The 13,823-nt window shown below is 36.3% G+C and overlaps 1 protein-coding gene across 1 annotated transcript in view; it reads right to left on the bottom strand.

Annotated features, from left to right (window-relative positions):
- The window catches only part of spire1a (spire-type actin nucleation factor 1a), a 245,118-nt gene extending 236,341 nt beyond the window's left edge, over positions 1 to 8,777 (bottom strand). The window contains exon 1 of the mRNA XM_041241878.1: positions 8,279 to 8,777. Within this exon, the coding sequence (XP_041097812.1) occupies positions 8,279 to 8,609 (331 nt within the window). The 5' untranslated portion in view covers positions 8,610 to 8,777. The remainder of the gene's footprint in view (positions 1 to 8,278) is intronic.
- Positions 8,778 to 13,823: the final 5,046 nt, after the last annotated feature.

Raw genomic sequence — 13,823 nt, 5'->3', positions numbered from 1 at the left:
TGCCCCTTTTTCTAAACTCCATTTGTGACCCCTGGTCCTTGTTTCTTTTTTCAGGCTGAAAAAGTCCCTTGGGTCGACACTGTCAATACCTTTTAGAATTTTGAATGCTTGAATTAGGTCGCCACGTAGTCTTCTTTGTTCAAGACTGAACAGATTCAATTCTTTTAGCCTGTCTGCATATGACATGCCTTTTAAGCCCGGAATAATTCTGGTCGCTCTTCTTTGCACTCTTTCTAGAGCAGCAATATCTTTTTTTATAGCGAGGTGACCAGAACTGCACACAATATTCAAGATGAGGTCTTACTAGTGCATTGTACAGTTTTAACATTACTTCCCTTGATTTAAATTCAACACTTTTCACAATGTATCCGAGCATCTTGTTAGCCTTTTTTATAGCTTCCCCACATTGTCTAGATGAAGACATTTCTGAGTCAACAAAAACTCCTAGGTCTTTTTCATAGATTCCTTCTCCAATTTCAATATCTCCCATATGATATTTATAATGTACATTTTTATTTCCTACGTGCAGTACCTTACACTTTTCTCTATTAAATGTCATTTGCCATGTGTCTGCCCAGTTCTGAATCTTGTCTAGATCATTTTGAATGACCTTTGCTGCTGCAACACTGTTTGCCACTCCTCCTACTTTTGTGTCGTCTGCAAATTTAACAAGTTTGCTTACTATACCAGAATCTAAATCATTAATGTAGATTAGGAATAGCAGAGGACCTAATACTGATCCCTGTGGTACACCGCTGGTTACCACACTCCATTCTGAGGTTTTTCCTCTAATCAGTACTTTCTGTTTTCAACATGTTAATCACTCCCTAATCCTTCACCCAAGGTGCACTTCACCCAAGATCCCATTGTGGCTGCCATACCTGCCCCTTTACCAGACACTGTGCTAAACCAGGTACTATGCAGTGCCAGCATTCTACCAGACATTGCAATCAACAGCATTAGCCTGGAAATGTCTTGAGCCGAGAATGAGTGGAAAGATATGCTGCATTGTTGTTCAGGGCGCTCATTACAACTGAACGGTATCACGAGTGGGCAAACAATGTAAATTACAATAGATGCAGAGGCAAAAAAGGACTGCCTACGAATCTGAAGCATATTCTATGGGGATACTTGCACAGGCAGTTCAGAGTGGAACCACAGCACAACAAACTCGTCAGGGTTCGCATAAACGAACATCTCCGAACACCTAGATCAGACATCATGAAGTGATGCTGTTAAACAGTGTGGTGTTTATTGTGTAAAAACATTTGTTTTATTATGCAATTTGTTCAAATAAATATCACAGCACATTCTTTATGTGTATTTATTTGGTTTACAAATGAATCCTTTCACACCCCAACCTAACGCAGAACACATTTCTTAACACCCCTCCCCCACAACACATTAATAAACGTTTACCCGTCTCCACCCATTTTCTAGAGCTACACCGGCTCTGAAGTCCAGATCACGGCTTCTATCAAGAAAAACAACGTCCACAAACTTGATCTTGAAGCTAGTACTTCAAATTTCAAAAAGTACAATTCCCAAGGAAAAAAAGATAGGTGACAGACAAATTGAAAAAAGCAAGCAAATAGAATAATCTAGTTAGAAAAAAAAAATTTAATGTATTTTTTTTTATTACTATTATTAGTGCATTTTTACTGAGGGATATCAGACAACAACCGTCAAGTAAACTATTTCCCTACTACTACCACTTAATGAAATTGATTTGAGTTTATTTCAAGCATGGTGTTTCAATTCGGGTCAATTTACAAGTGAAATGGCCATGCGTGTGCACATTTAGAAGAATTAGTCATGTAAATCAGGTTTATGGCCGAAAAAACAGCCAGAGAGGGATAGGGTAAATCTCATTTTCTCATCTAAATGACGAAAACGGCGAGAAAATCCACGCCCAGTTTCGCATGGAAACCCACATTTCACATGTAAATGTTAATGAGCATGTTTAACCTTAACTATAAATATTGCAAGGGAGCAGGTCAGTTGTTACTGTGGATCCCATGACGGCTGAAAGTAGTGGCTTAATGGCGATTTTATGGTTCACCTTAATGATAATGCAGGCGGCTTTTTTTTTTTTTTTTTTTTTTAATTATAGTTTTTTGCTGTGTCTGTCCTGTCATGTTGTATATCTCTTGTGGGTTTACAAAGGACTCAGACTCGTGACACAGACTTGACACACACACAAAAAAATCGAAAGGAAAGAAAAATCATTACATCTTCCAGGGAAAGTTTGTCTTGAAATGCTTCTAAACCGTAAACATCCAAATAAGAGCATTGACCACGAAGTGTTATAAATTACACAACACGCTTTTCTCTAATCCGCTAATACCTTAGCGACTATGGTGTTGTTTTGTTTTTTTTTTGGGGGGGGGGGGGGGGGGGGGGGGTGTAACCTTTACTACACTGCAGCGTTTAAATTTACGGTCCAAGTACATTATTCTTTCGTCATAGTGAATAAGCGATTAAAACAAAAAACGTAAATGATACCTTCAATTTTAAAGATTAGGGGTGTGTTAATTAAAATGAATGTTATTGATACAAAGGTTATAGTGTCTGTCTTGGTAACTAACCAGAAGTCTGAGTACGCATTTGATTGGTTCAATTTTACATCTATTATTGACTGGTTTAATATTACAACATCTAAAGTTCTTGTAGCTTGTCTGACAAACTAAAGTTTGGTACTGTACCACTCTTCCCACAGCCTTCAGTTCCACTCCCATCCATTCCCATGAGATTTAAAACTCTTTATTGCCGGTCACACCCATTCCCACCAGTTTCATTTCCGTTTCCATCCATTCCCGCAAGCAAAGATAAATGTATTGCCATACCGTGGGACTCCCGTAGTCCTGGCAGCCCCCGCAGGAATCCCGTCCTAATGTCACTCTCTACTGTAGACTTGTGTAACCTTTTTTCAGTACTGGAAACATCGAAAATATAATAATAATAATAATAATAATAATAATAATACTCAGTTTGAATACAGTTAAGTTAAATGTGCTGTTGTTGTTGTTGATGTAATGTTGTAATTGTATTGATTCAGGTTCAAATTGGAGGTTTTATTTATTTTGGAGTGTGTCTGCTTTTTCTTAGGGTTTTCTGGGGTACACCACTCACAATACTTTAGTTATTTGTTTATTTATTTTTAAATAAAGGTTATCTTTTTGGTGAGAAACTATATTTGCACAATAACGTAGATAAAGAATTCTGTATTGGAAGCCACACGATTATTATTATTATTATTATTATTATTATTATTATTACTATTAATAGATAATTAAGCGTTATCACTGACAAAGAATGTATGTGGTTTTCTTTCCGATTTAGTTCCTGAGAAGAATAGTCGCTCCAGTTATTATTATTATTGAGGTGTACTTGCCGCCAGTGCAAAGCTGGTTTTAATGTTGTCTTTATTACACCAGCCAGAGACCCGCGCTTACAACTGCATTGTCATATTTGCTACAACTTTTGATTAAATTCTCAAATTAATATAAAATTAAAATCAAAACCGGGTAGTAAAAAGAAACCCAGTTTGGGTCATTTAAAATCCGATGGCTAACCATGCCAACCTTCAATTTTATATATGCAGCTGTAGTCAAAAGTTTACATACTCCAATGGAAATGTAAAATAATTTCTAGAAATTTCTCAAAAACAAAGAATCAAACTCAAAAAATGCTAGTATTCATATCCTTTGATGCTATGATAGTATTGTCTACAAACTGAGACTTGCAGTGAATTTGGCTTTGGCCAGTTTATCTACTGTACATTTTGCATAGGCAAACTAGAAATGTGTTATTTATTACAGTAATGTAAAAGTGCCTTTAAACAAATTGATCTGTGTTTCAATATATACAAAGTGTTTACTTTCTCATTAAACGCAGAATTAAGAATGCTAAAAGCGCAAGAGAGTGCAACATTTTAATAAGCTGACAGTCATGCATTCTCACAAGGTATGTAAAATAATAACATACAAAACACGGCTTTTCACCGTCACATTTATACATAAAACAAATAACAAATAAACACAGGGGCGGGACACTTTGCCACACATGCCTTTTAAACCTGGAATAATTCTGGTCGCTCTTCTTTGCATTCTTTCTAGAGCAGCTATATCCTTTTTGCAGAGATGTGACCAGAACTGAACACAATATTCTAGATGAGGTCTTACTAATGCATTGTACAGTTTTAAATTCAGTACTGGGTCCATGCTTTTTCATTTTGTTATTTTTTATTATGGTTTCTTTCAGGAAGAAGTAGGCAAGTTTTTGCAAAAGTAGATGGCAGCCCTGGTCAGCTGTCCTTCAATACAAATGCTAGTTGCAGATACACAAGTATTGAAATGTTGCCACTGCACTTTATCTGATAATACCTCTTCTCTTTCCTTTTTTTTTTTTTTACAGTTTTTTTACTCCCCTCATCATGGAAAGTCTGGTGTCGCTGTTATGGCAAGTTTGCCATGCCACTGCCACTGATTGACGTGCTTTCATTATTTGTCGTTTTTTCTAAAAAACCAAGATGGTGGGAGCGAGTGTCAAAATTTTAGACAAACAGAAAGGAAATTAAATGTCCATTTTAAAGTAATAGTTATAATAAAAATTAAGATAAATAGCATTCTGTTTTAATAGCATTACAGTGATAAAATCTACTTTAACTTCTATTATTAAACAGCACTCAGAAATCCAGGAGTGCTCAGGGAAACTAGAGAACAGGTTTTTAAACCAATATGTTATCCATCCATCATCCATCATGATTAACCTTAATCCTTTACAGGATCGTGGTGAGCTGGAGCATAACCTGGCAGACACAGGACGCAAGGCAGGACTACACCCTTAACGGAATGCCAGTCCATTGCAGGGTACCACACACTCAAACACCCACACACAAAGGGCAATTTAGAATGACCTATCAACCTGAACAGCATGTCTTTGGACTGTGGGAGGAAACCGGAATACCTGGAGAAAACCTACGCAGACACAGGGAGAACATGCAAACTCCACACAGACAGACCCCTAGGCCAGAATTGAACCCAGGACCCTGGTGCTGTGAGGCAGCAGTGCTAACCACCACGCCACCGTGCTATACACCATGTTAAATATTCAATAAATCTATAAATAAAGGAGTCATCCCGCTGGACTAGAAAATTGGCAATGTTGTTCCCATATTTAAAAAAGGGAGAAATATTTGACCCTGTGAATTACAGACCTATAAGTTTAACATCAATCATATGTAAAACCATGGAAACTATAATAAGGACAAAAATGGAGGAATATTTACATAGTAACACTATAGGTGACAACCAAGTGGCTTTAGGAAGGGTAGATCTTGTTTAACTAATTTACTAGATTTCCTTCAGGAGGTGACTACTACAGTGGACAAGGATCTTGTGTATGACGTAATCTAGTTAGATTTTCAAAAATCATTTGATAAAGTACCACACAAAAAGCTAAATCTAAAGATGAAGTAAGCAGGAATAAATGGTAAAGTACCATCATGAATTCATAACTGGTTACGAAATAGGAAGCAGAGAGTTATAAGGCATCAAACTGGAGTAACGTAACAAGTGGGGTACCACAGGGATCAGTATTGGGACCATTGCTGTTCTTAACCTATATAAATGACTTGGACCAAGACATAACCTAAACTATGCAAGTTTGCAAATGACACAAAACTGGTAGGGGTAGCCAACTCCCAATCAGCAATAATAATACAAAGAGAATTAGACAAGATTCAAGCTTGGCAGATTAAATTTAACACATTGCACATTGGATGCAAAAACATTCGAGGCAAGTACAGCATGAATAGTGAAATAACTGGGGAGGATCTCTTAAGCCAACTAGACAGTGCGGAGACACTATATAAAAAGGCAAATAGAATGTTAGGTTATATAGCCGAGCCAGTTGAATTCAAATCAAGAGAAGTTACACTACTTATATAATGCACTGGTACGACCACACTTAGAATATTGTGTCCAGTTCTGGTCCCCATATAATAGAGACTACAGAGGAGAGCAATAAGATTAATTCCAGGATTGAAGGGTCTTGTCATATGAAGATAGACTGAAAGAGCTGAATCTGAGCCTAAAGGAAGGAGAGCCAGAGGTGACATAATAGAGGTATTTAAAATGGTCAAAGGGTTTAACAGAGTAACTGCTGAGAACTATTTTTCCCACAGGTCACAGAGAACAGAACCAGGGGCCACAGGTGGAAGCTGAACGGCATATTCAGAACCGAGGGGAGAAGAAGTGTCTTCACAGAAAGGGTGCTGAACCACTGGAACAGGCTGCTGGATAGAGTTGTTGAAGTACAGACTATCCTTCAAGAATAGACTGGATGTTGTCATGAACAATACTGTATAACCCTCTCTGTGACCATAATAAGACCTTTAGCTAGCCGCCTGGAGGAAGGGCAGTCCGTTTACCACGTATTCCCAGAGGTTTCATTTGCCCTATTAACTAAATGGTTGGGGTTTTTTTTTTCGTTTTCCTCTCCTGACTGTTAACAGACCAGTCTTGCATTAAGCGAGCGAGCACTGGTGGGCCAAATGCCTTTTCTCATTCTAGAATTTCGTATGTTGTAAAAACAGAAATATAAACAGAATCTACTGTAAGCACTTTTCTTTAACAAATAATACTAATAACAATACATATTTTAAAATGAGCTTTTTTTTGTACACAATTATACTACCCTCAACACTATTTTGCAGCCAGTTGCAAAAGTGCATTTTAAAATAGTTTAGAAGACATTGTGGGGTTTACTTTGCATTGGTTCATAGGTTAATGACAATGAATTATTCAATAAACTAAAATAAATAAACAAACAAAATAAACACTTGTTTTTGTTCTTGAAGGGTTTGTAAAAAAAACAAACGACAGATCTACACTATATGGGCCTGCATACAATCAAAATGTAATGATGAGGGAAACTGTATAAGACGTCCCTGCACAGTATTTGAAGCGCTCATTTTTGTTTGTTCTGACCTTGGCAACATGGCATGGTCTTCTTGTGCTGTGGTGATTCTTTTTCTCCCTGTGCCTTTCAAGTTGCTCACTTTATTGGGGTTTTGTTTTGTACTTCTGTAGTTTAAAGTGCACTCTCAGTGTTGCTCCGATTTCTCTTTGGCTGTAACTTTCATTGGTTGTTTTAAAATGTTTAATTACATAATAAAAAAACATTTTGAAAGCAGAATTTGAACCTTGTTTTTTAAGGAAGATTATGAACGTGAATGGCTTTTCAGTACCGGCTGGTCGTCTCATATGAGAAATATGTAGTACTCCTACTGTAAAGTTCCTGTAAGATTTTTGCAGGATTCTTATAGGCTTTTTTGTAGGTTTCCTTTAACAATACTATACAACAACATATAGTTCCTTTAGATTTCCATAAGAATTGTATTCATACGAGTTCTATGGGATTCCTATAACATTCTTAAAAGGATTCCTATAATAATTGTATGGGTTTCCTATAACATTTAAAATAATTAATATATGACTTTTATAAAGGATTCCTATACACATTTGTCTATGGAATTTATTTCAATTTCTGAAGGATTCTTGTACAAATTTCCTCACCAGGGTTAAAAGTGCTATTATTAAACCATGTATGTAGTACAGTAGCATTTTTTTGTAAAATGTATCCTTTAATAAAGACCCCAACAACTTTTTAAAAGTTTTAAACAGTTTGCTATAATTTACAATTGTATGTAACCAATTTAAAACAAAAACGGCCATATACTGGGTAAAGACCACAGATCGAAAATGCTCTCCGGCACAGTGAACCCTCCCTTTAAATGTAAGACATTCGCGCGTGCGCAGTAAAGGCGAACTCTACTTACTTCACCGTCTACCAAATTACCGTGACACCGTCATTGTAGGAATTCATCTTTAAACCACATTTCAGTTTTAAAAACAGCGGGTTTTAAAAACGCTGTAGCACAACCAACATCATCTAGATTTATTCCCCTAAACTGTATGACTGTGTTAAGATTACATGTATATAGTCTATTATTATTGTACGTTGATTTGCTCCGCATTGTTTGCACTGAATTTCGCAATACACGTATCCAATACTAAAAAGAGATTATATATATATATATATATATATATATATATATATATATATATATATATATATATATATAATATATTTTATATATATTACCACTTGAGAATATAATATATAAAATATATAATATCGTGAATAGTTAATAATAGATATAATTACCACTTGAGAATTAATCATTAAAATCAATACGTGAATTTAAATTTACCTGGACTGTCCTGTCCATCTTGCACTAGTACCGTTCCGTCTCTCCTGACCCAAACATCTGCGGCTCCCTCAATCCTTCTGCCGTAGCATCCAGCGCTTCTAGAAAAATGTCTGCGCCTGGACCCCTGCAACAGTGACCCGCAGCACTGGTAACAAACTGCCCATGCCTGCTCTTCGTTGATCGGCTGATTGTAAAGCTTTAAAATCTCTTCCAAAGACAGACCTTCACCATCGCCGCAATCCATGTTTTCACCCCCAAGATTAGTATCCTCACTCTTATCTTTTACAGCGGTTGGAATCAGCATCGCACCATCATCGCCTCTCTTAGCCATCCTCTCATTATATCCACATGGAGAGAATTAAGGACAACAGCACAAATAAACAGAAATACCAGAGCATTAGATCATTTAGGGCAGTAAATACAGTACTGTGTCCTTCTAATACAGATTAACTCAATTCAATGACACTGTTTCTCCTCCTTCCAGTTGATTCTTACTGGATTCAGTCATATGACAAACACGGGTTGCGCGGTCCTAGAGACTCCCCTGTTTGTGCCTGAAAAGGGCCGGGTAACGTCACAAAATGCACCCGGTAGCATTTTCTGACGTTGTTGCAAATCGAATTTTACAGCCCCGTCAGAAAATGCCTCTCATGCTATTATGCGGATTCATTTATTGACGCTGCATGGAAATTGCACTCCCTACAATAACCAAGGAATTTCAAATGTATCTTTCAACATATTAAGTATAAAGGTTTTTTTTTTTTTTTTTTTTTTTTTTTAATGTTAGTGGTTTATGTTTCTATGAGCTGAAGCAACAACAGAAGATAGTTACTACACAAGTCTTGTAAAACGTTAATTACAAAAACACTTTGAATACCCGAACAAATCAACTAATTAACCCATTTTGAAAAAAAAATATTATTTTACTTAAATAGTAAAACAAAGCCTGTTTTGTAATACATAACACGATCGTTAGATTAAAAATATCATTATAGTTGTGTAGACGTCTTTCATATATTGACTCCAACATGTAACAACAACATATGTATCTGCAAATATGAATCGATCTTCAATAAGGAATGTTTTAACATGCTCCCAGAAGAAAGTATGGTATTTTCAATGATGTAGGAACAATGGCTACTAGCAAGACCATAGCTGTAGCACTTCTTCGTTAGTGAAACATTATCTCACACACACACACACATACATCTTGGTGCTCCTGTAACAGGCAATACATTTGTATAGCATGTCACACATACAAATGCCAAAGTCAGACCATTTAAATAACAGTATGCACAATACAAAAGCAGCAATTTTAGAGTTGCATTAAAAACAAAAAAGTGAGTTTTAGTCCTGACTTGAAAACTGCGACGGTCCCAGCTTCCCTGATAAACAAAGGCAGATCATTTCATATTTTAGGAGCTCTACAGAAAAAGCCCCCTCTCCCGTGTTGCTGTTGTTAACCCTATGAATAACCAGCAGCCCCACACCATGTGATCTCAAGTGCACTTTGGAAGATACAGGGTCAGCAACTCCTGCAAATAAGTAGGCGGTAATCCATTCAGGGCCTTGTAAGTTAACAACAAAATCTCAAAAATCAATTCTATACTGCACAGGGAGCCAGTGTAAAGAGGCCAAACCGGGGGTAATATCAGATACGGAAATAATTGGTCTAAATTTGGCTATATTTCTCAAATGATAAAAAGATACTTCAGTAACTTTCCTAATATGAGTCTCAAATGATAGATCAGGATCAAAGATGAACCCCCTAACTCTTAATTTCTAGTTTAAGTTTTGATGAGAGAATGCAAGGGTCAAGCTCATGTAATCTCACATTTCCTTGTGGTTGATTCTGCAATCCCACTAGCATAATCTGTTTTACCTAAATTCAACTATAGAAAATTCTGTGACATCCAATGCTTGATGTCTGCAAGGCAAGTAGCGAATAACACTCAGACAGAAGAAATTCCTGGCTTTAGAGACAAATATAGCTGGGTATCATCAGCATAGCAATGGAATTTCACTCCGTGTCTGCGGATAATGTCACCTAACAGGAGCACATATAATGAAACAGCAAAGGCACCTAGAATGGAGCCCTGTGGAACATCACAACAGACAACTTCCGATAATGCCAATTTTACCTCCGTCATGGATAGCTGTGGTGGTGACGTCAGACACGGAAGATGGTGGACACAGACCAGAGGGACATAAGAAAGTTTACAAACGAGAGGAGGCCATTTGGCCCATCTTGCTCGTTTGGTTGTTAGTAGCTTATTGATCCCAAAATCTCATCAAGCAGCTTCTTGAAGGATCCCAGGGTGTCAGCTTCAACAACATTACTGGGGAGTTGATTCCAGACCCTCACAATTCTCTGTGTAAAAAAGTGCCTCCTATTTTCTGTTCTGAATGCCCCTTTGTCTAATCTCCATTTGTGACCCCTGGTCCTTGTTTCTTTTTTCAGGCTGAAAAAGTCCCTTGGGTCGACACTGTCAATACCTTTTAGAATTTTGAATGCTTGAATTAGGTCGCCACGGAGTCTTCTTTGTTCAAGACTGAACAGATTCAATTCTTTTAGCCTGTCTGCATAAGACATGCCTTTTAAGCCCGGAATAATTCTGGTCGCTCTTCTTTGCACTCTTTCTAGAGCAGCAATATCTTTTTTATAGCGAGGTGACATGTTTTTATCCACAATGTATTGGTAATTTGCACCCTAGTTTGAAATTGAAGTTGAATTCATGTCCTTCTAAAACTAAAGTGCCCTGTATTTAACATGTTTTCTGACCTATTAAAATCAACAATATCTGTAAGAAACTTGAGGGTCTATATTTTAACAGAAATACATTAAATTAGAAATTTTCAATTTAAATATTAAGTTAACATCTGTTTTATGTTGTTCAATATTCATTCATTCATTCTAATTCCTTATTCCATCAGATGTGTTCAGTGACTTGGGCTGCAATTGAATCAAAACCACTAATCGCAATTACAACCCAGAGTTTGATGGTGGGTGTTTTTCATGGGTAGAAGAAAGAAGCTTCTTAAAAAAAAGAAACCGCTATTAAGTACGGGTCTGTAATTTGCGATTAGCGGGTGGGTCAAAGTTTGACTTTGTCCCAGCCTAAGTGTCAGAAAATAAGGCAACGATAAATTGTAAATAGCAAAACAAAAATTATGTCATCTTTGTTTTGTGTGTGATTTTCTTTTGTATAAAATTGAACGGTTGTGGAGGGATGTGTTTGGTAGTGTCCTGCATCTCTTCTATCAGATCTTTACAACTTGGAGGATGAGAGACTTCTCAATCCAGACAACAAAATCTATCTGTATGCATTGCACTGGGTTTTCCTTCCAGTAATCCAGAAGCACCTCAATTTCTTCAGAACAGAAGGCAACCAGTCTCCAGTCCAGTTATGGGCCAGAGAAGATCCATCTCGGGTATGCATCTATTAAACATTAGCTAATACAACCAAAAACAAATTGTTGTAAGCTTAACAGAACTTCAGAAAATGTTGAACTAAAATGTGAAAGCAAATGATTTACATTTACAATACTCTGTCAAATAATTATTATAATAGAATTTTTTGAAGTTAGAGTATCAAAGTTTTAATCACACTTCAATATGTCTTGCCAATAAACAGAGTTCGCAAAAGACCACTCGTTTAGAAATGTTCATTTGCTTTCTTAGAAATGGTGTATGCGAATGAGGACCAAACACCTTCTAATAAATCTTTTCTGCTGTTTCAATGTATTTTCAACATTTCATTACAATTAAACTTTTTTTCTACATTAAAAAATACATATTTTAACAGTCTTCCAATATTTAAAGAGCAAATATGGAGTATTTCTAAACTGGGCTCAACATATTTGTTTTTTTAGGTTGATGAAGTTTTTTTTTTTTTCACTGCTGCTTTAAGGAGTCCTCCAGGTCAGCTTTGTCAGGATCTTTTAGACGTTTTAAAACTTGAATCAAATCTCCCGTTTAAAACTTAAGTTTCAGTGACACATTCATTTCCGTTGTGATAATGAATAACTATACAATATAATGTACATTTGTCTTACTACTACCTCTGTAATACAAACACATTATTCTTGTAGTTTGATCTGTTAATCTTTCTTAGTGTAATACTTCTGAACCCTGACGAATAATAATACCTCAGAATACAACCAAAGGTGAATCCAATGTGAATATTGTTTGGTTATTGTTTTTCAACAGTTCCTGTAATTTGTTAGTGTGACATACCTGTCATACCACTTTTTTAAACTTTTTAATTGCATTCCACTGACTCCAAGATGTCTTCACATGGACCTGCATGGACCACTCAAACTACATTTTCCATCATCCTCCTGCTCACATGTAACAGATGGATTTACCAGTGAGCAGTGTTGTTTGAGTGGTCCATGCAGGTCTATGTGAAGCCATCTTGGGAGGCTGTGGAATGCAATTTAAAAGTTTTAAAAAGTGGTCAAAATGTAAAAATAAATAACTAAAACAATATACATCTTACTTAAACAATTGTAGCAACACATGGGAACATGTAACAATAAAAATAAAAAGATTGTTATATACCCTTTAAAGGGTAAAACATATTAATTTGCCAACCCAGAACCCAGGAGATCAAGCAGAACTCTTGGGGTTGCTACAAAAGTAAAATAAATCTCTTTTCAAATTTCATATAGTTTGAGTACTGTCAAGTCAGCTTTATGAAAAGTAACTATAGTCTTACTTTTGCAATACATTTGTTTATTATAATGTTCCTGTGCTTATTTAGATGAAATACATAAAGGCTGTATTTGCACCCAGAGCCATATGAACAGTCATAATAGCACAGCTGTGACATCAAAATGTCATTCCCCTAGAAGATTTTTCTTGATCTTTGACCCCTATGTAAAGAGACATCCAAAAACATTGTTCATTATATTCCCTCCGAGTTTGAACCTTAACTTACATTTATTGTCTGTTAACAAATATATTTTACGTACCTAATTTCTAAATTAAGTGGTTGCAAATATGGTGATAAGGAATAAATTGTCACTTTTTGTGCAAGGTAAGGGTGAGATGAATGGTTAAAAATAAAATATCTAGTAAACAATAATGAACTGAATTAATACCATTTTCAATGAATGTCCTGAAGAAGCCTGTTATACAGCATTTAGCCTCAAGAGAGCAGTCATCATCCTCCTCCTCACTGAGTTCAGACCAGGCAATTCTTTCAAGCAACATCTTGGGGAAAAATACATTAACCTGTTAAACCCCCAGTCTCCCACAGGCAATTTCTGCCTGGAGGGCTATGACCTTGAATAAATCACATTATCTTCCAAAGTATAGAAAGCACAGGCATGGTTCAGGGCTTGAATTCAAGGTAACCCCCTGGCCATTAGGACTAAAAAAATCAGATTTGATATAAGTCTTACTCAGTACCACACTGGAAGGAGATAATCAGAAAAAAAAAAATTTAAAAAAAGAAATGCTTTTCATTTGATTATACTCTACAGTAATTTTTTCCACTTGTAAAGAACATGAAAAGGGCCAGATTTTTTTCCAGTGCTT

The sequence above is a fragment of the Polyodon spathula genome, chromosome 3, assembly GCF_017654505.1.
Source record: "Polyodon spathula isolate WHYD16114869_AA chromosome 3, ASM1765450v1, whole genome shotgun sequence".
NCBI lineage: Eukaryota > Metazoa > Chordata > Actinopteri > Acipenseriformes > Polyodontidae > Polyodon > Polyodon spathula.
The sequence above is the reverse complement of the archived record's forward strand: the minus strand, read 5'-3'. Positions and strand labels throughout refer to the sequence as shown.